The 24233-nt window shown below is 37.4% G+C and overlaps 2 protein-coding genes across 2 annotated transcripts; one reads left to right on the forward strand and one right to left on the reverse strand.

Annotated features, from left to right (window-relative positions):
- The first annotated feature begins 350 nt into the window (after positions 1 to 350).
- On the forward strand, positions 351 to 18501 carry kdm4aa (lysine (K)-specific demethylase 4A-a). Its single transcript, XM_079245292.1, has 22 exons — positions 351 to 456; positions 1789 to 1953; positions 2577 to 2752; positions 2888 to 3002; positions 3182 to 3375; positions 3788 to 3837; positions 4998 to 5101; positions 5548 to 5685; positions 6150 to 6382; positions 7039 to 7196; positions 8544 to 8944; positions 9760 to 9859; positions 9954 to 10138; positions 10358 to 10562; positions 10797 to 10873; positions 11461 to 11516; positions 11790 to 11898; positions 12647 to 12835; positions 12971 to 13141; positions 13468 to 13587; positions 13894 to 13986; positions 14789 to 18501. The coding sequence occupies exons 2-22, from the start codon at positions 1816 to 1818 to the stop codon at positions 14927 to 14929; spliced, it is 3153 nt and encodes a 1050-aa protein (XP_079101418.1). The 5' UTR covers positions 351 to 456; positions 1789 to 1815; the 3' UTR covers positions 14930 to 18501.
- Positions 18502 to 19992: 1491 nt separating this feature from the next.
- plaat1 (phospholipase A and acyltransferase 1) lies at positions 19993 to 23937 on the reverse strand (the record flags this gene model as incomplete). The annotated part of the gene is made up of 5 exons (XM_079245468.1): positions 23853 to 23937; positions 23059 to 23108; positions 22566 to 22704; positions 20779 to 21047; positions 19993 to 20094 (listed from the first exon to the last, which is right to left on the reverse strand). Exons 2-5 carry the CDS (start codon positions 23083 to 23085, stop codon positions 19993 to 19995), a joined length of 537 nt encoding a protein of 178 aa, XP_079101594.1. The 5' UTR covers positions 23086 to 23108; positions 23853 to 23937.
- Positions 23938 to 24233: the final 296 nt, after the last annotated feature.

Below are 24233 nucleotides of genomic sequence, written 5' to 3' on the forward strand. Positions count from 1 at the left end.
GACAAGTGGAGGCCACACACTACTGAGCCTCATTTTGACTTGTTTCAAGGATGTTACATCAAAGTTGGATCAGCCTGTGTGTTTTTCCACTTTAATTTTGAGTCCATGGGTTGATATATTTTCATTGATAATATTTGTGTGATTTTTGTCAGCACATTCAAATATCTATATATGTATTTGTACATATAGATACACACACACACACACATACATATCATATATGTATATATATATATATATATATATATAAGATCCAACGGCTACAATAAAGAGCATTGTGATTGGCTGAGATAGAAAGGTACCCCTCCTCCTCGTACCTATGTAAACAAATAGGTACTGGGCATGCGTCATTGAAATAATGGAGGTCTGTCTTCTCAATTCGGAGTGATGATGTCTGTTTCTTCTCAGTTTCCTGTTATCTGATGAACAAAACAACCCTACTACATTTTTGTTTGTGTAAGTTATTGTCTGTCATTTCAATAAGAATTTGATTGTAAGAAGGCAGGACTTATTAAGTTTGTTTTGTAAAACCTAACAGAGAGCATCAAGCCATGTTTGCTAGTTCGTTAGCTGAAAGCTGAGAGCAGCTGTCAAATCTCTAAGTCCGCTACACATTCAGCGGATACTTTTTAAATAAATCAGTGTCAGGTTAGACTATGCACGTTGCCTTATCTTTAAATTTTGGTGCAAAATGGTTTATTTCTGACTGTGAAATGTTTTTAATTATTCGTTGACAAAACTTTTAACTAGGAGGAGGAGATCAAGCTCCCTCGCAGTTAGCATGTAAGCTAGCAGACTAGCTAAACATTTTTCCGAGACGCTGCACGGTCAGGGGGCCATGGCGTTTAATAGACGTGGTTCCGATCCAATCATATAGCCATGCTCAGGGTCAGTTAGAATCCTGCCCAATCTTGGTGAAACACCAGATCTTCATATTTTTAGTTCTTAAAACGAGTTTACGTTGCAGCAAGTTAAACGTCACAAGACTTCATAGTGCATCATTTCTCGAACTGGATGAGGGGTGGGTGGGGAGCGCTCAATCTAACCAGGAAGATCACTCATCTGAGTGAATATTAATGTTAAAATTCTATTAAAAACAAAGTGGCTTCAGAGCTTCCTTTCCCCTTCCTTTATATGCTTGGTAGTACTTAACATAGACTAAACATGTAAAGCTCTATCCGGTGTTTTCTGACAATAGTACTTATTGGTTCAGTATCATATCATATATTATATCATGCAATGGTTGCATGTAGTCATAGCATTGATGCTGATAACTAGAAAAGCGCTCGGGGAGTACAAACCTCCTTCAAGCAGCTCATTTCCACACATACTGTGAAGAGTACTTTTATAAATCGCTGTACCCACAGTTTCTTACAGATCAATCCCAGATTAGAGTCTAAGTTAGACCAAGACTCATTCTCTGAAAGAAATCACGAAAAGTTTTTGGGTTTTTTTTGTCTTTGCGTAAAGTTGCAAACAAACAAACATAATCAGCAAAAAACATAAACTCCCTGTCGGAGGTAAAACTATGAATGGACAGTAGGGGGCGTGCAATAACAATACTCGCAACAACATGCGTGTATCAGCACCAGACTGTATTAGCACCTATGACCAGCACTGACAGTCACGTGATTGCGTAACCTGGTGCTATAAATTGATATTATTGTTGTTGTTATTATTATTATCACAGTTGTTTTTCATCAAGTTAAAATGCAAAGGAAAAGATGAAGTGGCTGAAAACATCACATTCAGAGCCTCAATGTATGTTCATGTTTTTCCACATATCAGAGTTGAGGTCACAGTAGGATCCTGAAGATGACCACAGATACACCAACCCAAAGGGAGGGGTTCAGGATAATGACGTTCACCCCTTCCAAAGAAGAGTTCAAGGATTTCAGCCGGTATATTGCCTATATGGAGTCACAAGGAGCGCACAGAGCTGGGATAGCAAAAGTAAGTGGGGTCTGTTTCAGGTGGTTCTTTGTAAAGTTATAATGATGACTGATCATTTTTATTTAAACTGGTCTGTTAAAGATTGCACAGCTATAAATAATGATTATGTAGTTACTGGTATTCCTAAACATACATTTTAGTTAGTTTAGTTATTAAGGACTAAACACTTGAGGAACAATAACTATGCAAGACTTTTGGCATCTAAAAAATGTCCAGAAATAACTACAAGATGAAAATAAACTAATTTCGTAACTATTAGGTTTGAAATGAGGTGCAAACTTGCAGATATCAATCACTCATAATTTCACAGAATTATGAAAAAATTATTCTTGTATTGTGTGAAATTTCTTCACGCATTTAACGCAACATTATTTAATGAAATGCATGTTGTGTCGGTCGAGGCTGACAGTGTGGGAAGAACGGATAGGGGAAAAAAAAAAAGACAGATTTTGTTATTTTTGGGTAGCTTTCTTCCCTTGCACAAGACTATGAGCCATTACTTGATAGGTTGCATCCAGGCTTGACCAGTATTAACCTGAAGGCATTGGTGAGGCCGGATTGTTGAAAGCTGCAGCCTCACAGCAAACGGGCTGAGTTCTTTTATTTGTTTTCTTCTTTCGCAGATTATACCACCCAAAGGTTGGAAACCCAGAAAGACATACAATGACATTGATGACCTGGTCATCCCCGCTTCGGTTCAGCAGGTGGTGACTGGCCAGTCAGGACTTTTCACCCAGTACAACATCCAGAAGAAACCAATGACTGTCCATGAATTCCGAAAGACCTCCAAGTTGGACAAGTCAGTTTATACAGTGGCATAGTTTTAAATATTATTTTTCATACAGCTACGAGATTATAATGCCTTAAAATGTGATTCAAATGCCATGTATTTGTGCTTCAACTTGTTATATTAAGAAACTGATTTGATCCTCAGGTTTTGCAGTCCAAGGTTTGTGAATTTTGGGGAACTGGAGAGGAAGTTTTGGAAGAATCTGACCATTAATCCTCCACTGTACGGGGCTGATGTCAGCGGGACTCTGTATGATCCAGTGAGTGGAGGTTGTTTGAAACCTCGAATCGAGCTGTTTTCATTTTTAACATTCAGATGTGTTACTGCACAGTCCACAGTATCAACTAATCTCTTATGTCACGATCAGTGATGTATGTGGAGTGTCATTTTCAGAGCATTATTCCAATGGACAGTTTCTTTTACACCCCTCCTTTGCAGGATGTGACTGAATGGAACATTGGTCATCTCAACACCATCCTGGACACTGTGGAGAGTGAGAGCGGCATTAAGATTAAAGGAGTCAACACACCAAACCTCTGTTTTGGGATGTGGAAAAGTGCTTTTGCATGGCACACAGAGGACATGGATCTATACAGCATTACCTACCTGCACTATGGAGAGCCGCAGTCATGGTACAGTCACACCATCCGAACAGGAACATGCCACTCACTGACATGCCATGACATTTGGATATGAAGATTTTTTTTTTTACATTAGACTCTTCATGCAGCGCCATTATGGTGAATGAAAGGCAGATGCAGAGAAAATTTAGACCTTTTCACAAATTTCCCTGCAGATCTTTAGTGTTTGCAGCATCTGATTTAAATTACCTTATTTTATAAAATGCAAATAATAACACTTTAATAACAGATATACTGGGTAATGACATGAGACCCCCCCCCCCCCACTGCACACACACACACACACACACAAAAATAATAAAAATAGCGTTTTTACAGACCTATAAATAAAGTAACACTGGCAGTTTTGTGCTCCAGTTACCTTTATATTTGATCAGATCTTTGTCCCTTTATTGATTTTCAGGTATGCTGTCCCACCAGAACGTGGGAGAAAACTGGAACGACTTGCCAGAGGTACATAGTAGGACTTACATTTGTTTTAATTTAGTCAGATCTGATGCAAAATCTTAGGGGAAAAAAGCTCAATGCACACAGGTGTTTCCTTTTTCTTTCTATGTGGGAGGTATCTCAGTTGCAGCTTGTTGCGTTATCTCTGATGATTCATGCATTGACTGGGATAGTCTTTATTTTTCCATGGTGGGAATGCTGCACTGCCTCAGGAATTTCTGCTTGAAATTACAGCATGTTTAACATTTCTTTTGCTGTCTTGTCATGACAGCAGGAGAGTCGTTTACAGGAAGGAGCTGGTTGCACTTTTCAAAGAACCGTGTCTTCCTAAAGTGCTCCAATGGGTTTTAGAGGAGGAAGCGTACAGGAAATGTAAAACGGAGATAAAGGAGAAAGCACCCATCATACCATATGCTTACCATCAAAATCTATTAGGATCTGAGATTGCATAAGATCTCTGAGATATGTAATAATGATTTAGGAGAAAGAAAATGCTGAAGTTTTGATTATTGCTTTCAAATGTAAATATTTTTTCCCTTTTATTTTAATATCTATATTCAGCAAAGAGAAAAACTAGGGAATACAGTTCATGTTTGCTGGGGGGGGGGGGGGGGGGGGGGGTTCTGTATGTGTGTGCATACAGAGTATGTCTGTGTGAGAAGGAGGTGATTATGATGTTTGTCTTTTTAAATTGCTATGCTGTATACATTGGTGTGTGAAGGCTTGTTTTATGTAAATATTCAGACATAGTTATTTTGTAAAGCACTTAATACATAATTAATTCTGGGTAAAAGCACAAAATCAAATGTCATTATGTCATTTTTGCTTGAACACTGTTTATTATGCAGAAATGAGCATGTAGATATTCATACAGCAGCAGTTTGCTCACTGTTAGAGGTGGGTGCAAAGATGCTTCTTCTGCCTGCTTCTCATCTGGACAATGTGAGCAGCACTTTGTGGAACATGATGGTGTTTCTTCTGCATATTTAGTCTGCACTGCCATAAAGGAAGTCCAGATCATTTTAATAGAATGCTTGTACAACTGTATTGGTTATTAATTACCTGACTGATGGGCCACTGATTTTGACGTTTTTTTTTTAAATGGATTCATCCAACTTAAGAGCTTCGGCTTCACTTCTGATCTGAATATTTTCCTGCTTTTACAGGTTTTTTTCCTGGGAATACTCAGAGCTGTGAAGCCTTCCTGCGCCACAAGATGACTTTAATTTCACCCTCAATCCTGAAAAAGTATGGCGTGCCTTACAAGAAGGTAATTATTCTTTTTTTTTTTTTTTTTTTTGTAGATGTTATGAAAAAATAAGTAAAATTTGTATTAGTATTGATATTTTTATTTTGTTGTTTTTTGTTTTTTTATTTACTGATAATATGATAATAGGATTTTATGAAGCATAAGGGTGCATTATGTTTAAGTAACCGGCCAGTGCATGCAATAACATGCAAATGTTTAGATAATAGGGTGATTTCATTCCATATTATTTCACCAAGTCAACAAGCTACATGTTTTTTTTCTTTGGCTTGTATATTGCCGGGAACAAAAATGAAATGAATGTTTATAAAAACTTATGACGAAATAGAAATCACCTAACAATTTAACAGGAAAAGAAACTGATAACATGGTAATATTGGAACAAAAGTATAGGAAGTCTTAATTATTCTAATATTCTGAAAACAATGTTAATACTGTATTTATATCAGGTCACCCAGGAGGCTGGGCAGTTCATTGTGACTTTCCCGTTTGCCTATCATGCTGGTTTCAACCACGGCTTCAACTGCTCCGAGTCAACCAACTTTGCCATGCAGCGATGGATTGATTATGGAAAACAGGCAACTCTGGTGTGTAAATCAGTTTACTGGAAATGGAAAGTGTTGCACGCAAATGTTCCAGCTGAAAAGGTTGTGCAACAAAATATTACGCTGAGGGTGTCATTATGACAAAGTAACTGTGTGTTTGTGCTGCTGTCTATCTTGAACCAGGACCCCCTTGATCTTTCTTTGGTTAAGTAAAGGTTAAATAAAACAGTTTTTTTAGTCAAGGTATATTTTATCAGTTTGCTTTTATAAAATTATTCTGTTGAACAACAATTCAGAAGCAATTTTCATTAGTTGATTTTCAGAATTTTTTTTATTTCTTTTTTCAGTTTCAACTTATTTCAATGACTTTTGTGGGTTTTTCATTCATTACCGGAGGGATGCCTACAATTTAGCTAATGTCAGTATATGAATGTGTATATTAGTAACAACTACTTTAAAGCAGTCATCATATAGCATATTGACTGACCTTTCTTTTTTCACCCCAGTGTTCATGCCGTCAGGATATGGTGAAAATACCCATGGATGTGTTTGTACGCAAGTTCCAAGCTGACCGTTACAAACTATGGAAAGCAGGACAAGATAACACTCCAATTGACCACTCCAAACCAACGCCAGAGGCTGCTCAGTTTCTGATAAAAGATGAGATCGATCCTGTTAAAGAGAGCGCCACTGAAGCTTCATTTGATGAGCCTACAGCTCCTGTCCAGGAGGACAAAAGGTTAATATTCTAACTACTAACCTACAGTGTCTCTACAATATTCACTTGTTTTTTTCATAGTCATGTGAATTATTGTACTTATTCAGAGTAAACTGAACACATTTTGGTCTTCCCACACTAATTCAAAAAATTTACTAAGATTATGGTTATTTGGTGAGAGGATGTTTTAATTGAAATGTCAACTAAAGATTTATAATTAGCAACTCTGCAGCTAATCAGCAGCTATTCTTTCATATGCTGCCATTGGTTACCTACAGCTGACCATCTGTCTCACAGCCTATTTGTTCATTTGCATACATGGAAAAATGGGAAACAATCACAAATAGAAACTTGAAATGCACATGGAGGTTTGTGGTTATAAAGTGTAAATGCTCTTGAGTTGAACTTTCAACTTGAAATCACATAACGCAAATATTGATGCTAGACATAAACAGGGATTCAGTCGCCAGAGAGAGAAGCTGCACTTCTATAAGACATCAGGTCTGTTAGTGCGAATCAGATTGCTCAGGAGATCTGTCATTTGCTCTTGCAAACTCTTCTTGTCACAGAAATGTTACTTTTACTGTCACTTTTTTAAAAAAAAAACAAACAAAAAAAAACAATGTTTCCTCAGTGTGTTTTAACACACCCTCATCAGTGTTCTCCTAACATGTCAGTCCAAAGCATCAGACTGGGACAAAGCGTGAGCATGAAGCTGTTGAGACGTCAGAAGATGTCGAGCCCGATCCAGCAGCGAAGGAGACTAAGGGGGTGGAGGCGAAGAAGTCCAAACTGTCAAGCAAAAAGCCTCCTATGAAAGTTGTTGGCACACCAGGTAAAGACACCAAACACTTAGTGTAAGCATGGTCTCTTGTGGCATGTTTGACTTTTTTTCTCATAAAAGGAAGACAAAAGAAGAATGTGGTTTTCTAAAATACTGAAAGATTTGAGTTTCTGAAAATAAAATAATTTAGCTGTGGTTTATTTACTAAGACGCAACTCCAGTTCCAAAACAGGTTTCATTCTTCTGAAATGAACTTTCTGACCTGTTGCCACTTAAACCAAAGATGTTTTTCTCCAGTTTTTCTTTCTTTCTCAAATATAGGTTTGTGAGATATGTAAATCATTGTGTTCTGTTATTATTTACTCTCTTATGAAGGATAGCAGATGTTCAGTTTGTGTAACTTCTTGGTTATTTCCTGTTTTGAAACTTTGAGTTAAACATTTAACTCTAATATTTTCTCTATTTCTTTTTTTACTTTTACGTTTCCATTTTTTTTTTTTTTACATTTGAAGAAATTTAACCCTAAAATGTATATATATATATATATATATATTTTTTTTTTTTTTTTTTTTTTTTTTTTTTTAGCTGTAAACAACATAGTATTACTTAATTATAATTTTAAAAAAAAACAAAAAAAACACCTGCTGTTTAAATTTGGGGGTCAAAAACAGGACTTTCCTGGTTTAGATGTGGTTGAAAAAAAGAAAAGCCCCCTACAGGATAAAACCAGATTTTTATTTTACACACACAAATGTGATGCTGAGCCATACTTGATTTTCCTCTTCGTCACAGGTCAGCTCAACCATGCTAACAGCTCAGAGTGATGCGGTTCAGGACTACTCTGTTCTTACACTACTATGTTGTAAAGCTAAGGGAAATTCTACAAGGGAAAAGTCTTCCACCTCAAAGACTCCTCTGTGCTGTTGATGCTTCGAGAATCTTTATCATGTTCCATCTTGCTTTAAGTTGCTGAGCTGCCTTTAAATTTAGTTTTGGTTCAAACTTTGCATATGTCCAAGTCTGAATCAGGTATGTTGCAACAGGGAAACTTCTAAAACCTGCAGGATCCTGGTAAGAAGACCAGGATTGAGGATCCCTGCTTTCTGGGAAGCTAAGAGATGATGGCTGTGTTAGATGTGGGTCTTGTAGCTGAATGCATCAAGACATCATCATATAGACATGCATATATATGTCTATGGCTGAGTAAATGCCTTTTGTAGAACTGGAAATATTTGCCAGAACCGAAGCAAAGCATTAAAATGGATAAGAATAATTAAAGATGTCAAAATTCAGGTTAAACTGCCCATATCAAACAGAATATGACAAACTGGGAAGAAAGAAGGCATACTGACCTTGTGCCAGCAGTTGTAATAATATAGCTGTAATAATCTCTTTCAGACACTTTAAAAGCCCAGCCGGAGCCTAAGAAGGAGAAGGATGCTAAGCCACAGTCTAAATTTCATTCCAAAGCCAGCAGCAAGAAAACTTCAACCAGACGAAGTCCTGCCAAAAAGGAGAAAAACGGGGCGGCAACTGCAGATATTTGTCCTCCTGAGCCTGCTGAGAAAAAAGTGGCGTCTCAAAACCCTGAGGAGGTACGGAGCGGCGTGGAGCCTCAGGTGGAAACTAGTTGCGGTCCAGCGCAAAAGCTGTTTCAGAGGACGCTGAGCCCTGCAGACGTCCTTCATGTTCACAGCTATGCCAAAGGAGACTATGGCGAAGAAGTTCAGCCAAAGGAAGAGGAAAACAGCGAGGACAATGATGAGAAGGAGAAAGATGTCAAACATACCAGCAAAGAGGTACTTGTACAAAAATAATACACCCCCACAATACACTTGTGTTGTTTTAACAATGGTAATGTTTTTAAAATCTTTTCTCTACTTTTAACATTTCCATTTTTTTTTTCATTATTTGAAGAATATAACCATGAATAATGTTAGCCTTTAATCAGACTGTTTTTATCAAACTCTGTTACTTATAGAGAATATTTATTCCTTGTCAAAGAAATATTTATTTTAAAGCAGCATATCGACAACATAAACATGCTGAATACATCGAGTATGTACAAAAAGAAGTGCAATGTGAAATTGTATGATTTGTCGCAGTCCATCAAAAACAGTCTCCTTGCACAGTCGTGTAGAATTTCAGAGCTGAAGAAACCTCTGGTTGAAGACGCTGCTGTTGGACCAGAATATACTGGTCAGAGCAGTGGTTATTAATCAATTTTTCACACATGGCATGTGTTTTATGGACGACCTTGTTAGTGAGAGTTTTAGGCTGACATGTTTTTAGTGTGTGTTTACACATATTTCAAGTAGGTGAAGAAGTTTCTTTTCTTAATAGCTTCTTGGAAGAGTGTGTTTTGAGCATTTTAATCCTCTGATGTTTCTTGGACTTCTGTTTGTGGCGAGAAAGTTGAAGTAATCACGTACAGGATGTGTGAAGTGGCTGATACAGGTCGCTGTGCTTGCGCACCTGCTAGTGTAGATCTCTGCAGTGAGGAGGAGTTTTGTTTTGTTTGTTTTTTTTTTATTCAAATGACATCATTAAACTGAATTTTACCATGGTTAGTCTGTCTTTTATACAAATAATGCTGATGTTTTTTTGTTTCCAGCAGGTGACAGAAGTCATGGCCGCGTATGGGGAATTGGAGAGTGATCTGGGGGAACTGCCAGGCCACCATCCCCTTATAAAGGAATGCATCAGTGATGAAGGTCTGTCGCAGCATGAACACTTATTCTGATCACTGAAACCTTCTAAGATGTTAGATGATTAGTGGTAAAATGGTTTTTGCTTTTTGTGTCTTAGAGGGTCCAGATGAGCGTCCTACAGTAGGGGAGGGTGATTTGGAGGGGGACACCTGGGCTAAGCCTCTGGTTCATCTGTGGCAAAGCAGACCTCCAAATTTTAAGAAGGAGAGGGACTACAACCAGCGCATGGGCTCCAAACCTCCATACTGCTCCATCTGCATGCTATTCCACACATACCAACAGGTAATCTTCACCAGTGTGCAGGAACAACTAACAAGTACTAGTCGAGAGGTGTTTTTTTTTTTTTCCCTTTCCTTTTTCTTTCAGATTCTACCATTGTGTTATTTTACAAAAAAATCATGTCTAATGACATTTCATTAAGAGCTCAGCTTGTTAAACAAGAGCATTCCTCCTTAAAATAAAACCTTTTTTATTCTCTCTGTGTGCTGTACTTGTTTCCAGACTGAGGGTACAAACAACGCAAACAGTCCAGTCAGGCTAGCTGGTGGGCAGATGCGGACCAAACCTCTCATCCCAGAGATGTGTTTCACCACCACCACCGAGGAGGACTCCGAGTGTGAAGAACAGCCCATCGCACTTTATCTTGAGGAAGATGGAACCAGCCTCCTCATCAGCTGCTCGCAGTGCAGTGTTCGGGTTCACACCAGTCAGTACACAAACAATTTCTCAAATAAGAAAGATAGCAGATGTTTGCTTTGCATATTTACAAAATCAGCACATTCTGAGGTAAAAATGGATTACAGATGTTTCACATGACGTTGTTACAATGACGTCTGTTAGTGGGACTGTTTTCTGCATTCTGCACTTTGCATATTGCAGAGGAGACTGTGGTTATGTCACTTATTTATACCAGACTGGGCCTTGTGTTTATATATTCCAGCATGTTATGGTGTAGATCCCACCAGTGTGAGCAAGGAGTGGAAGTGTGCGCGCTGTGAGGCCAATGCCATGACTGAGGTCAGTGAACACTATTGGTTGAATTTATTGTACTGAATATTAACTGTTAGACAAGTTTCTAGTTTCAGTGTATGCCGTGGTTTTAATTAGTCAGGCTTTCAAAACCGCTAAAATCTTCAGTGCTGCAGTATCCAAAAGATTAGCTTGTTTCTTAATGAATGGTCAAAGACACAAACTCCAGGTGTCCCTCACTTTATGTGTAACATAAAATTAATACTGATGAAGGAGGTGAACACCTCCAAAAAGAAGAAGAAGCAAAACTTCTAAAGGGATTTTACATAAATGAGGACAGCATCCATCAGTCTTGGCCAAATTCACTTTACTGTTGTGGTGCCATGAATGACTGCACCCAGCTGCAACAATGGGCTTTTCCAACGCTGCTGCAAAATGACTTTCCTTTTGGCTTCTAACCCTAACAAGACAGAAGGACACTAATTAACTCAATGACGTCAACTTGTTGACATTTTAATTTTACCTAAGACTGGAAAGATCCAGATAAGTATTCATTTTTCATTGATATACCTGCTGAGATGTTTTTATTTCCTGTTGTTTACCTGGACCGTTGGATGACCATGTTTTTATTCCAGAGCTGCTGCCTGTGTTGGTTAAGGGGTGGAGCCTTGCAAAAAACCAGCAATGATAAGTAAGTTCCAATATCATCCAGGTTGTCTGAACAGTCACAAGTACATTAAGAGGTTTTTGCTATTCTGCTCTTATTTTAAATAGTTAGTTCCAACTAAAGCTAAATGCTTAGTTCCTCAGTGATCGACATGATGGTTGGTCATTACTGATTTTGTGTGTGTGTGTGTGTGTGTGTGTGTGTGTGTGTGTGTGTGTGTGTGTGTGTGTGTGTGTGTGTGTGTGTGTGTGTGTGTGTGTGTGTGTGTGTGTGTGTGTGTGTGTGTGTGTGTTGCAGGTGGGTTCATGTGCTCTGTGCTGTGGCTGTGCTAGAGGCACGCTTTATTAACCTCAATAAAAGGAGACCTGTCGATTTAAGTGCCATTCCTCTGCAGAGGTTTAAGTTGGTGAGTTTCCAGAATACCAGCAGGGTAACACGGATCTGATTGTGTCTGGAAATAATTAGTTATGCAGAATCACAAATTTAGGGACAGTAATTTATTAATATTACAGGTGTGTTAATTTTATTTAATTGAATCTATATTTTTTTCTTTATCTATTTATTTTGTTTTATTTTTATATTTAAGTATTGTATTCTTTAAGTTTAATTTTGATTTAAATAAATACATTTATTAATATAATTTTAAAACCGATGGAAATTATTGACACGATACGACAGCATCAGTCGTATTTGGCTTAAAGGAAGAAGGTGTTGATGATGAAACTTCTGAAGCATTGTGTCAAAACTCATTTTTGATGCATTGGAAACATCTTAAAATAAAATATCTTTAAAGTGTAAACAGACTTAACAACCCAACGCACCCTGTGATGTCAGTTTCCGCTGAATTCAACAAGCTACCTCCCAGATGTGTAGTGCATATTCAGTTATTTTAAAACAGAATAAGTAAAAATTATTCCACCTTTTACATATTCAAATATTGTATGTCGCCAGTTCCAAAATGCATCCAATAATAATTTTGACTGACTTTTTTTTTTTGTGCAAATTTTCCCATTTCTTCCACATATTAAGGGCAAAATTCTCATTGATTAAGCTGTAGGAAAAACATATTATGACTGTGCTGGGGCTGTTGTGTTTTTCCCTAGTAATTTAAGAATAGTTTCCTGAACACAAGCCGGTGTGTTTTCCTCTCACAGAAATGTTACTACTGCAAGAAGCGGATGAAAAAAGCCTCCGGCTGCTGTGTGCAGTGTTCTCATGGTCGCTGTCCTACTGCCTATCATCCCACCTGTGCCCAAGCTGCTGGAGTATTAATGCAGCCGGATGAATGGCCCTTTGTGGTCCACGTTACCTGCTGTCGACACAAAGGCCCAACTCAGATTGAGGTATTGAACTGCTGAGGACATTTTTGGACATCACTGAAATAAATTTCCAAATATTATAATTATGATGTGATTTCCAGTCACTGTTAACAACTACATAATTACAATAATGAAAGTTTAATTTGTCTCATCTCCCAGCGCAATAAAGCTGCTATGCATGAGCTCACTGTGGGCCAGAAAGTCATATGCAAGCACAAGAATGGCCGCTACTACCAGTGTGATGTGGTGCAGCTGTCTAAAGAGACCTTCTACGAAGTCAACTTTGATGATGGTTCTTTCAGTGATAACCTCTTCCCAGAAGACATTGTGGTAGGTTTTGCTTTTTACTTTCCATATCATGTTCATGTTGGTTTCAACACTTGAATGGAGTACACCAGTGATGAAGCTTACTCCCATAAGCACTGGCTCATGAAGATGTTTGGATGCACAACATCCTACGCTTACAGAGACTAAAAATCTGCATTTTGCACAGACCCAGAGCTGTTTTGGTGTCAATTCTCATAAAGAAAGAGATGCATCATGCATACATTTATATCTGTTTACAAATAATGTTGAGAAAAATGCACGAGACACAGCACTTACTCCCCTGCACCCTAATGTGTATTATATTATTAGTTGTTTGTTTTTCTGCTTAGAGCCGAGACTGCGCCCAGCTTGGACCTCCACCACAGGGTGATGTAGTTCAGGTGCGATGGACAGACGGGCTGATGTACGGGGCCAAGTTTGTGGCAGCTCATGTCATTCAAATGTACCTGGTAAGATTTCTTTTTCTAATTGTGTGTATCTTTAGTGTCATGGAACTTAATTTGACTTTATCAGTTGTTAAGGAATCATAATTTCAAGAGGTAATGAAATGAAAACGTGCGTTTATATCCACTAAACACCAATCAGGATTTAGCAGTTTGTCCGGTAGATTTATGGTTGACCTACTAAAAAGACAAAAAGTTCCAAGTGTTGCTGGTGGATTTATGTTTTTACAAATGAAATGGGAAGTCTGGTTTGCAACCGTAGAAATGTTCAGTACCTTCACTTAATTTCTTCTTGAATGGTCTAAAATGCAGGTGGAATTTGAAGATGGATCCCAGCTGACGGCTAAGAGAGATGATGTCTACAGCTTGGAAGAGGAACTCCCCAAGAGAGTCAAGTCCAGACTGGTGCGTTGACTCCTAACATTTCTTCCTACCTCATTTCTATTTGACCTGATTCTCATTTAAAGCTGGGGTAGGTCATGTCGGGGAGCTAGCAAGATATTTTTGCCCCTTGTGTGATCCAAGGCTTTTTTTCTTACTCTACCAATGAGGTGATGTTTTTACCGACGTTTATCTGTTTGTGTTTAAGATAACTCAAAAACTTAAGGACGGATATTAATTGAATTTTCAGGAGTTGTTGGAAATGTGAAAAGGAAGAACTGATTTAATTTAGTTGGTGATCCGGATCACCCTATGGATTCAGGAATTTTTTTCAAGGCCATGGCGGAGGGTTGCGCTCTCCGAGTGCTTTTCTAGTTCGCAGCTTTTTCCACCAACAGTTATCTCATTCTCAGCTGTTTAGCAAATGAACCAATTCAAGTCCTTCCTTCATTTTGGAGTAGAGCTGGGAGAAGAAGCTTACGAAATATAAGTAATGAACAACTTCAGTGCAGCCTGAACGTTTTGATTGGTCAGTTTTTTACAGATATACAGTAAACTGAGGGGTCTAGCTATATTTTTTATTGTTCATGATTACAAAACGTATAGACTACTATCAGGATGAGGAACTACTTCACCCAGAGTAAAAAAAATAAATAAATTTTAAAAAAAAAAATGTCTGAGCAAGATTACCTACCCCAGCTTTAACACAGCAGTAATTGGAACCTAATTCTTGTGAAATTTATCAAGCCATAATTACACTATTATTATGTCTTGTATATTATATAGAATATATTCTATTTAATGACCACTGTTATCACATCCGCAGTCTAAAGCTTCAGACATGAGGTTTGATGGCATCTTTGAAGAGAAGGAGATCATCCGGGAGTCAAAGAGACAGAGAGTTATCAACTCACGTTACAGGGGGGACTACATTGAGCCTGTGATTTACAGAGCCATCATGGAGTAAACGTCACTCCTTGTCCCACCGTAAACACCAACAGCACTGATGGACTGAACTGTGCTCAAAGCACCTTAATCCAGCAGCTAGCCTTTCTACAAAATGACTTTCTACAGAATCCACATTGGACTGTTTGTTTTTTGTTTTTGTTTTTTCATTTTCTAAGTCATCCATCTCTCTGAAGTTAAAAGAAATCTTTTATAATTTTTTTTTTTTTTTTTTTCTGATTAAGGAAAGTTTTTGCTTAGAAGTCCCAGCATTGGAAACAGGCTGATTTTCTTCATCAGCAACACCTAAATCCCATTTGAAGTGAACCCACTGAGTTACAGACATGTACAGTAAGACACCACATGAGAAGATAGAGAAGGCATTGAAATATAGTTAAGGTATCTTAATATAAAAATGATACTTTACTAAATATTTTAGTGACTTGCCACTTTTATTCCCGCTTTAAACCTCGCAGTCAGCTTCATTTTACTCATATTTGGCATCAGTAAAAATAAATGTAGCTTTGGGAACTAATGAATGCAATCGCATTAACTTCAACACTTCTCTCAACAGGCTTGTAGTTAACAGTCTTATTGTAATGTGTTAGGTTCTGTTTTCGCTTCACTCTCAACCTGAAACACACTTTATTCAAGGGTCTGTTTTTATTATATTACGATGTTTTCATTACCAACAGTTTTAAGTGTCAGAAATTCATGAAAGTGATTTATTTAGCTTTTATACCCTCAATATCAAGGGTATATCAAGAAATCAGGGAAAGTATTTGGAATTTTACTGAAAAAGTGCTCATCATTGTTAATGATTAATAATTGACTAGTTGTCCAAACACAAGAAGTGTTAAAAATTGTTTAAAAAAAAAAAGTATAAAAATACCTAAACAGAAATGTAGCCACTGTAAAATGATAAAACAAAATTTTATGTACTAATAAGTCACCTGTCATGAGCAAAGTCTATACGACTGAATCCAGCTCATCTCGACTGGCAAGCTGTACTTTTTACTTATTTCTTTTGATACTACATTGCAAAGCAAGTTAACTCTTGGTTGTACTCTACTTGTGTTGCTTCTAGTTTATGACACATGCACGTCCAGGGAAAGAAGCTTTTCCAATCCAAAAAGTCCTCAGCACAAGCACAAGCAGTACAGTTTTTCCTTTTAAAAAACACGGCGAAAACAGGTAGTCTAAAAAACGCAAACAATTTCTATTAACGGGAGTTGGAGTGACAAACAAAATAGTGAGTTTTTTTTTTAGGTTATGGGCAAATAATAACAATCTTGCAATGAGTGGTGATGGGCGCCTCTCTGTTGCACTTATTGGTCCAGGAAAGAGCTGCCGTTGTCCTGTCAGATTCTGCTACAGCGGTGAATGTTACACAGACAGGACTGCAGTGTGTATCCGTTGGACTGAGAGCAGCTACTATGCCAGAGAGCATTGTACAGGACAACAGATGAAGAGTGCAATGAGCATAATCCATCTAGCATAAATGCTCATTGATGCTTCAGTGATCTACCGTCAAGTTGTCTGTTACCTGGGTCTGGTTGTTCTTGGTGGGCATCAGCGATGCCCTGATATGCATCCGTCACTGCTGCATACATGCAGGAAAAATTGGAACAGAAAAGTTTCTGTGATCTGCAACACGTCTCTGTATTCAACACGACAGCTCTGTTCTACAGGTGGAGGGAAACAATGCAGTTTGTTCATAGGAAGAGATCTTTAAGACAGCAACTCCTGTTCCAGGTACATCCACTGTTACTCTGAACTGGTCATGCTGAGGCAAAGTAGAGCCTGAAGTGAATCTGTTTTTCTGTTGAAAGCCTGAAAGGTTTAAGAAGGTGAGACTGTTTAGTGGAGTTAGTGCAGTGATCCAGGACCGGACATGTAGCTGTTTCATTTAGTTTGTAATGGGACACTCTGCTACTGCCTTCATAGTTTTCCTGGGTCAGTCATCACCTCCCATCTGGGAAAACTGCCCGAAAAAGAGATGAAATGAGTGAAGTTTGTATATTTCAATCCTGAACGAGTATGTCCCTGTTGTATATAAACACAGTCTTCCATTCATCTCTCGCTCTAATACAGACCATTGCGAGCATTACACAAATCTAAGGTTGCGGATCTGTGAACATCTTCAAAACGTTTGAACAGTGAGTGGTAGCCAATGCTGTTTCCAAATAGTTGACTCCCAGGATTTTCTCTTATTTCACAAAATGTTTTAAAACAAACACTGGTAGCAATTTCTGGACTATTTCTCTTCTTTTCTTTCTTTCATAAAAGAATTTAGGTTTGCTGTTTTTGTGATGCGAGCTGTTATAACAAAACTTTTCTAAAACTATCAAATGCCAGGAAGTTTATAAGGAATTCTTTGATCATAAATGTGATTGTAAATCTGACCAGATACTCATTGCCTGTACTCATACAGTAGAATGTAAAGTATTTTATATATGTGTAAGTACACATATATATATATTACACACAAGTATATATTTGAGAACATTTAGAGAACTACAAAGATTGTCTTTTTTCTTAAAGCATTTTTATAAAGATTAGTTGTGTTTTGAAGTCATTTGCAACATTACAGGTAGTGTGATGGAATCATTTGATACTGAAAGTTTATTAAGAAGTTTTTTATTTTAAGTTTGAGGCTTTCACAGAAGAAGCAGTTTTCAAAAAGTTTGCTGACTCTCTTGGTTGTTCTTGATTTTACACTCTTGCTTTACACACTTGTCTAAGGTCACACTTGTGACTCCAGATTACAGTAAATAGTTGTAAGAAGAAGATAACGAGTTCAGTGCCATTTGATCCCTAAACCCACTCTCCATTACTACTTTCCTCTTCAGATAAATTTGATGGAATTGAATATGTGTTACATGTTAACTTGTTTTTAGCAGCCTCAGGTGCTTTGAGAAAGTGGCAGCTGATTTACTGACACACGTCTGCACTAACTGTGTAGGCTGGATCTCATGATGTATGTTCTATTTTTCCTACAGTGTGTAGATTATTTTGAAAGAATTCCTTCCGGTTTTAATAAGATTTGGCTAACGCAGTTCTCTTACTCTTCTACTATATAAATGTGCTTTAGACTTTGAATCTAGTTTGCATTTGAGAAGCTTTGTGCTGCTGTTCACCATTTGTTAAAAAACTTGATTTAGAATGTAAATTGCACATCTGTATCTTTCTGCTTTTCACCACTCCCTTTTGGCCAAGCTTATTGATTCCATCACAATTATTGCAAAGACGCAGGTGGATTTTCTGCCAGGGAGTTTGTTCCTGAAGTGTGAAACATCAAACAGGTTTTCTTGTAAGTTGCTGCAGTACAAAGCCCTGCCTTCGTCATCATAGTGGAAAAAAAACTTATTTTATTCATAGACTAACAGTATTGTACATGGATGGAAAGATTTTATATTCTATTTTACTCTTTTGTAAAATATCTTCATTGTTTGTTTGTTTTTTTCTTCACAGAAGCCTGTGAAATGTAAATGTCATATAGTCCATTGTAAAATGTTACCCATTAACATAACATGAGCTGTGTCTTGTTCTCTCCTTCTGTAAAAAAATACAGGTTTTGATCTAAGTAAAGAAATTTGCCTCTGATTAAACTCATTTTTATTTCCATGTTTTGATACAAGCTGTTCTCGTGTAAGATTTCTATTTTAGAAGATGCGAAGGCTGCAAAACTGCTATAATAACACATCCGCTGTCAGATGTTGAAAGATAATTTGTCATGTTTGTCTTTTGATAAGGTCGTTAAGATTTACATTATGCTTTTAAAAGTGTCAGCTACAACATATTTAAAAATTAACATTTTCATTTTTAAGTGTGCAGTTACGCGTGCTGCAAGTCACTTGGTCTACCAAAAACCACCGCAAATTCGAGAGCAAACATATGAACATTGAAATCAACACAATAGTGTAACTATAAAAAGGTAATTTTTTTCTTTTTATAAATGAGAAAAGTGTATAATGAAATAATAACATTGAGGTTTGAAAGAAATTTCACACATTGCATTGCCTGATAGTTTTCCAGATATATGAGACGAGTTATAAACGTTTAAATATTTCTGTAATTAGGTGACTAATTCTTCGCTAATAAATATCCAAACTTGTAAAGTATCCAAAAGCAGAATTAAAGTTTTATTTGACTTAGGTCTATTAATGTGTGTAAGAAAAATTGATAAATTATGTTTTGATTTCATTCGTTTGGTCACATTAAAGAAACAAACAGCTTGTAAAAACTTCTGTGATTTACACTTTTAAGTCAATTGAAATGTGTATTTCCTCCACAAAAGCAAATGAACTCATTCTGTCAGAGCAACAACCAGCAAAAGGAGAACCCCCCCCCCCCCCCCCCCCCCCCCCCCCCAAGGTTGCAGCAAAAAGCTGAAACAGTACTGAGAGTGGTGCTGCTTTTGGGGTTTAGGGGCCACATACATGGACAGCACATTTTAGCTCTTAGGTCCACAAGTCCACATATGCGGACATAATTTTTTTTCAAAATTACATAACATCAAAACATGATCCCTTGATTTTATTCTAATTGATTTTATTCTAATTGTTCAAGCAAGCCCAAATAATGAGGTGAAACAAAAAATGCATGTAAAAAAATAACACTGCTTGGGCCTTAAGAGGTTAAAACAGTGTGGAAGTGAAGTATGTTCCAGCCTTAAGCTAGCTATATGAAACAAATCTCAGGGTATATTGGGAAGAATGCCTTGTCCTAATATCAACCAATATGTTCAAAATGTTTCTCTGCATAAACAATGGACCCATTTTTAGATTGATACATTATGAAAGTAGGTGTTATCTGAAGACTTCTCAGATCTAGATAATAGAAACTGAGTCATGTCCCTGACTTGAGGCAACCTCAAGAACAGATTAAAATGATGCTGATTTGGAATTTGGTTAACACTGTACTGATCCAATTAATCAAAATGCACATGAAGCTCAGTAATGAACAAATAAGAAAGTAAACTGATTTTATTTGATCCTTTATAGTATTATTATTGCAACAAGAATTATGTTACAGCCACATGAGTGTTGGGGGACAACATCCTTCAATGGAGATCACAGCTGGTCAGAAAGGCCTGTTTCTGGACCGTGTGTTGATCAGTCCCAGGACAGAGAAGGCGCTGGCTGCTGCTGTCACCAAACTGATGGCCCCAATGGCCCGTGTAGCCTGTGGAGACAAGGAGGAGCACAGGACGTGGACCCAGGATTACCGAACAGGAACAGCAGAGGTGCACATGGATCTTGTTACATATCCATAATACGGAATTATTCCAATCATTGTCATGTAGATGCAACATAGCCAAATACTCGATGTCATTAATGTGTTCCTGTAGTTCACTGATATTATAAACTCTCTTCAAAGCTTTGGAGAGTATATGGATCTTGAATATTAAGAGGAATAAGCTATTAGTTTGTTGTTGTTGTTGTTTTAACAGAGACTGCAGACCTAAATCTAACCCAGCCTTACCTATACTTCAACTAAGATCAAATGAACAAAACCCAACCTTGTCAAAAGAAAATAATAGAATTGTGTCTCATTTTCACCAACAAATCAAATATTCACAAAAAAAGAATAATGCTCATGCTTTTACTGTAGAGGAAATGTGTTATTATAATGTATAATTGTGGAGTTATCTAAAAACATAATTAAAAACAAGTTATTAGTTCAGATAAAAAGAAAGCAACCACTTTGCAAAACTCAAATGTCCAAATGAAAAAAGTAAAAAAAAAAAAATTAAAAAAAAAAAGGAAAACTAAGATTACGCCATATTCATCACTGGTTTCATATGTGAAAAACTGGTATCTTGCTGGGGTGACGCATGAGACAGAAGCAAAACAAACAGTGAGAGACCTGCTCGGACACCCCTTCCCCGTAGCGCAGTAGGGTGACAAAGTGCTCGCAGTTGCTCCCCAGCAAGTCATAAGACACCTCCTGGCCGATTAGGACTTGAGCTCGATCGATGATCTCACAGATGGGCAGAGGTGTGTGGTTGTGGTCGTACTTGTTGTTGACGCGGTACGAATCACTTCCCACCACCTCCTTCAGCAGCTGCATCCGCACCACAGCCTTCCTGCTGAAGACGGACTTCACGCTGGACATGGCAGCCGCCTGGCCCTCATCTGTGGGACAGCATCATTTTTTTTCTTTTAAAGTCTTCAAGAAAAACTGAGAAACTTTCTCAACCAGCAAACCAAAAGTGAAACATTTTTCATTTGAGATTTGAAAAGAGTAAATGTATTTTCTGTGAATGTCCACAGGCTTCCATTGGTTTCTCAAAGTTTTCAATTCATCAAGATCAGACTGAGAAACTGAGGACGATGTGGAGAGTTGCTTTGATTACTCGCTCTGAAAAGCCCATTTATCTGCTCCAGTAAAACTTCAATATCATGATACAACTTAAATCTGTAAGTTAAATGACAATTTTACAGGAGACAAAAAGATTAACTTTAGAAAACGTGGGTTTGAAAAAAAAAAGATAAAACTGAGTTACACATAGGGGGGTTAATCACAAATTTGATCATTATATTGTATTATAAATAAAAGGAAACGATTTGATGTTTTCGGATATCACTAGTTCTATCATATGATTTAGGATTTCATTTAGGAACCAGCCGTTGATGTAGATAAGTGTATTGTTATGGCTTAACTCGTAGTCCTCCCAGAATGCAAGTCACAGTCACATCAAATATTTACCCCCTTTAAATGAGATGCTTTTTCAGTGCAATTTTTTCTCTTGCCGTTTCACTTAATGAATTCTAAAAGTATGAACCTCACTTTCTGCTGGTTTTGGCATTGTTCTCCAACTATATTTCATGCTATGAAAGCATTATTTGGACAATACGAAATCTGATATCAGCAACCAGTGTGTTAACTTCACTAGGCGCCAGCTGACACATACTGTACCTCTTGTTGGTTAAAGCACAAAACCCTCAGCATGAACCAAACACTTCTGAGACCACCGCTACATATTTCAGCCGCCTACATAATCAGTCAAGCAGACATCTCTTCCCATGCAAGTAGCAGTAAAAATACATCAATTTACATAAATACTATTTTTTTTTCATTATTACTATTATTTCTAATCCTCTTTGGTTTCAGATCTTGCTTGTCTTTCAGTCTTTTTGTTATCTTGTCTGCTGCTTTACCATGTAGAGTTAATCACATTGTATTTTCTACTTACTGTCCCCTGTATCTTGTGAACTGTCACACCTGCTTCTTGTTTGTAATTTAGTTAAGCTCCTAGTTTTCCTTTGTCCTGTATCCTTGTTATGCTGTTACTTGCATCCTGTTATCGCCTGCTTTTGTAGTGTTTTTTTTTTTGTTTTATTTAAATGTCCCTTTATCCTGTCTCTACCTATCTCTTGTGAGTCTTGCATTTGGGTCAATTCAGCTTCAATTCAATTCAGCTTTTATTTGAAGAGTGCCAGCTCACAACCATGTTATTTCAAGGTAAACGTATCAAATTCAAGCAAATTCATTGTAATTTAACCAGTATTCAGAGAAGCCATTTCATAATGAATAATAACCTAGACAAGGAAAGCCAACAGATAGCCCTGAATCTTATCTCAGCTATTTTGTCTAACTAATGACAGGGACTTCTGCTCAGATAAAAGTATAAAGATACTTTAGATACTGACCAACAGGAGTCAAGTTGATGATGTAGCCGTCTCCCAGATAGAGAGCCCAGTGCTGATAGGCTGGTCTGAAGATCTCAATGAGGTCACCAGGTTGGGGGTCACCAGAGAGGTCAGGAAGGTCAGGGTCATTAGAGGCCATCTAACACAGAGCAGAACAAAGACACATTTTGGATTTATATTAACATATATGTTTTAGGTGTAAATATGGGTCAGGATTACATGTTTACTTATAAACAAAATTATTAAAGGATGGAATTACAGCCATTTTGGAAACCTTCAACACTAAACTTTATTTTTTCTTTAAATGTAAATCATTTCTTGCTACAACTGAGAAACTTAAAGTCTTACTTTCAGGTAAGCTATCAAGGTGGAGAATTACCATAATAAAACTGTTGTAATAATGGAAAAATGTAGATATAAACATATCACATTATCAGTTTTACCTACAATGAAAATACACCTTGTGACACCATAAGCTTTTCAGCATACTTACAGCAGAATTTCGTTGTTGTTTATCCATCCCACATCATGCTTCCACAAATTCTGAGAAGGAAAAAAAGGGTGCAGAGACTTTTTATGGTGCCTGCTAAGGCAAATTTGTTTTAGAAGCACATACAGATCAGCGAACTTACAGAGAAATAGTTTTCTTGTTAGGTTTGTGGCACAATTGCATACAAAAGGCAAAATAACTTAATTCTCTGAGAAAGAGAATGCTAGATAGAATAGTGCAACATAAAGGTCAGCCATATTTGCACACACGTACAATACACACCAGCTCACACACAGACAATACACACACAAGCTCTTGTGTCACCTGTGCTGCTACAATAGCACCAACACAATGGGGAAGCTGACAGAAAAATAGTTTGAGCTCAGGTTATTTTACATTTAGACCACCTTTGCTACCTTTGATTTCTGTTTTTATATTAGGTAAATAACCCTGAAAATGATTAGGCGTCTTTATAAGGAAGTTGAAACAAAGAGTTTAGCCTGGACCAAAGTTAGACTTGGATAGAGGGAAATCTATATCTGCCCCGGAGAGCTAGAGTATATCCATCTCACAAATAATGTATGATGCTGAGGGGCACTCTGAAAATGAAAGGGCTTGTATTATTAATCAAACCATAATTCCTTCACCATGTGGGAGGTTTTAATAACAAGAAAACAGTTAAATGTAAATTATGTTACATTAAAATCCATTTAAAACACAATTACAATTTTTAACACTAAGGAGACTATAGTTAAAGTGACCAATGCAAACTCAATGCAAAGAAGTGTAATACTTACTCATACACTAGAAGTTTTTTCTTCCTCACCATTTTAATTCTCCATCATAAATCTGCCCAAAATCATAAAAAACAAAAACGAATCCAAATAGATTAGAGAGAATCTGAATAGAAAAATGGATTCAACGTTCCTGAGACGACAAGTAGCTGCTGAATATCTGAAAGCCAAACAAGAGGCTGCTGATTCTGCTGGAGGTTGTTCAGTGTTCACTGCTCTGACTGATGATGTTGTGCCACAGTCACACACATGTAGTCACACGCACACAAACACCACACACGAACATAAAGAGACCTTCATTCTGAACACCACCTTTTTCTGAATGTTAAATTAACTAATAAGCCTGCGGAGATAACTTTAGAAAGATTCTGAAATAGGGAAAAG

The sequence above is a fragment of the Telmatherina bonti genome (assembly GCF_933228915.1).
Source record: "Telmatherina bonti genome assembly, chromosome: 8".
NCBI classification, from domain to species: domain Eukaryota; kingdom Metazoa; phylum Chordata; class Actinopteri; order Atheriniformes; family Telmatherinidae; genus Telmatherina; species Telmatherina bonti.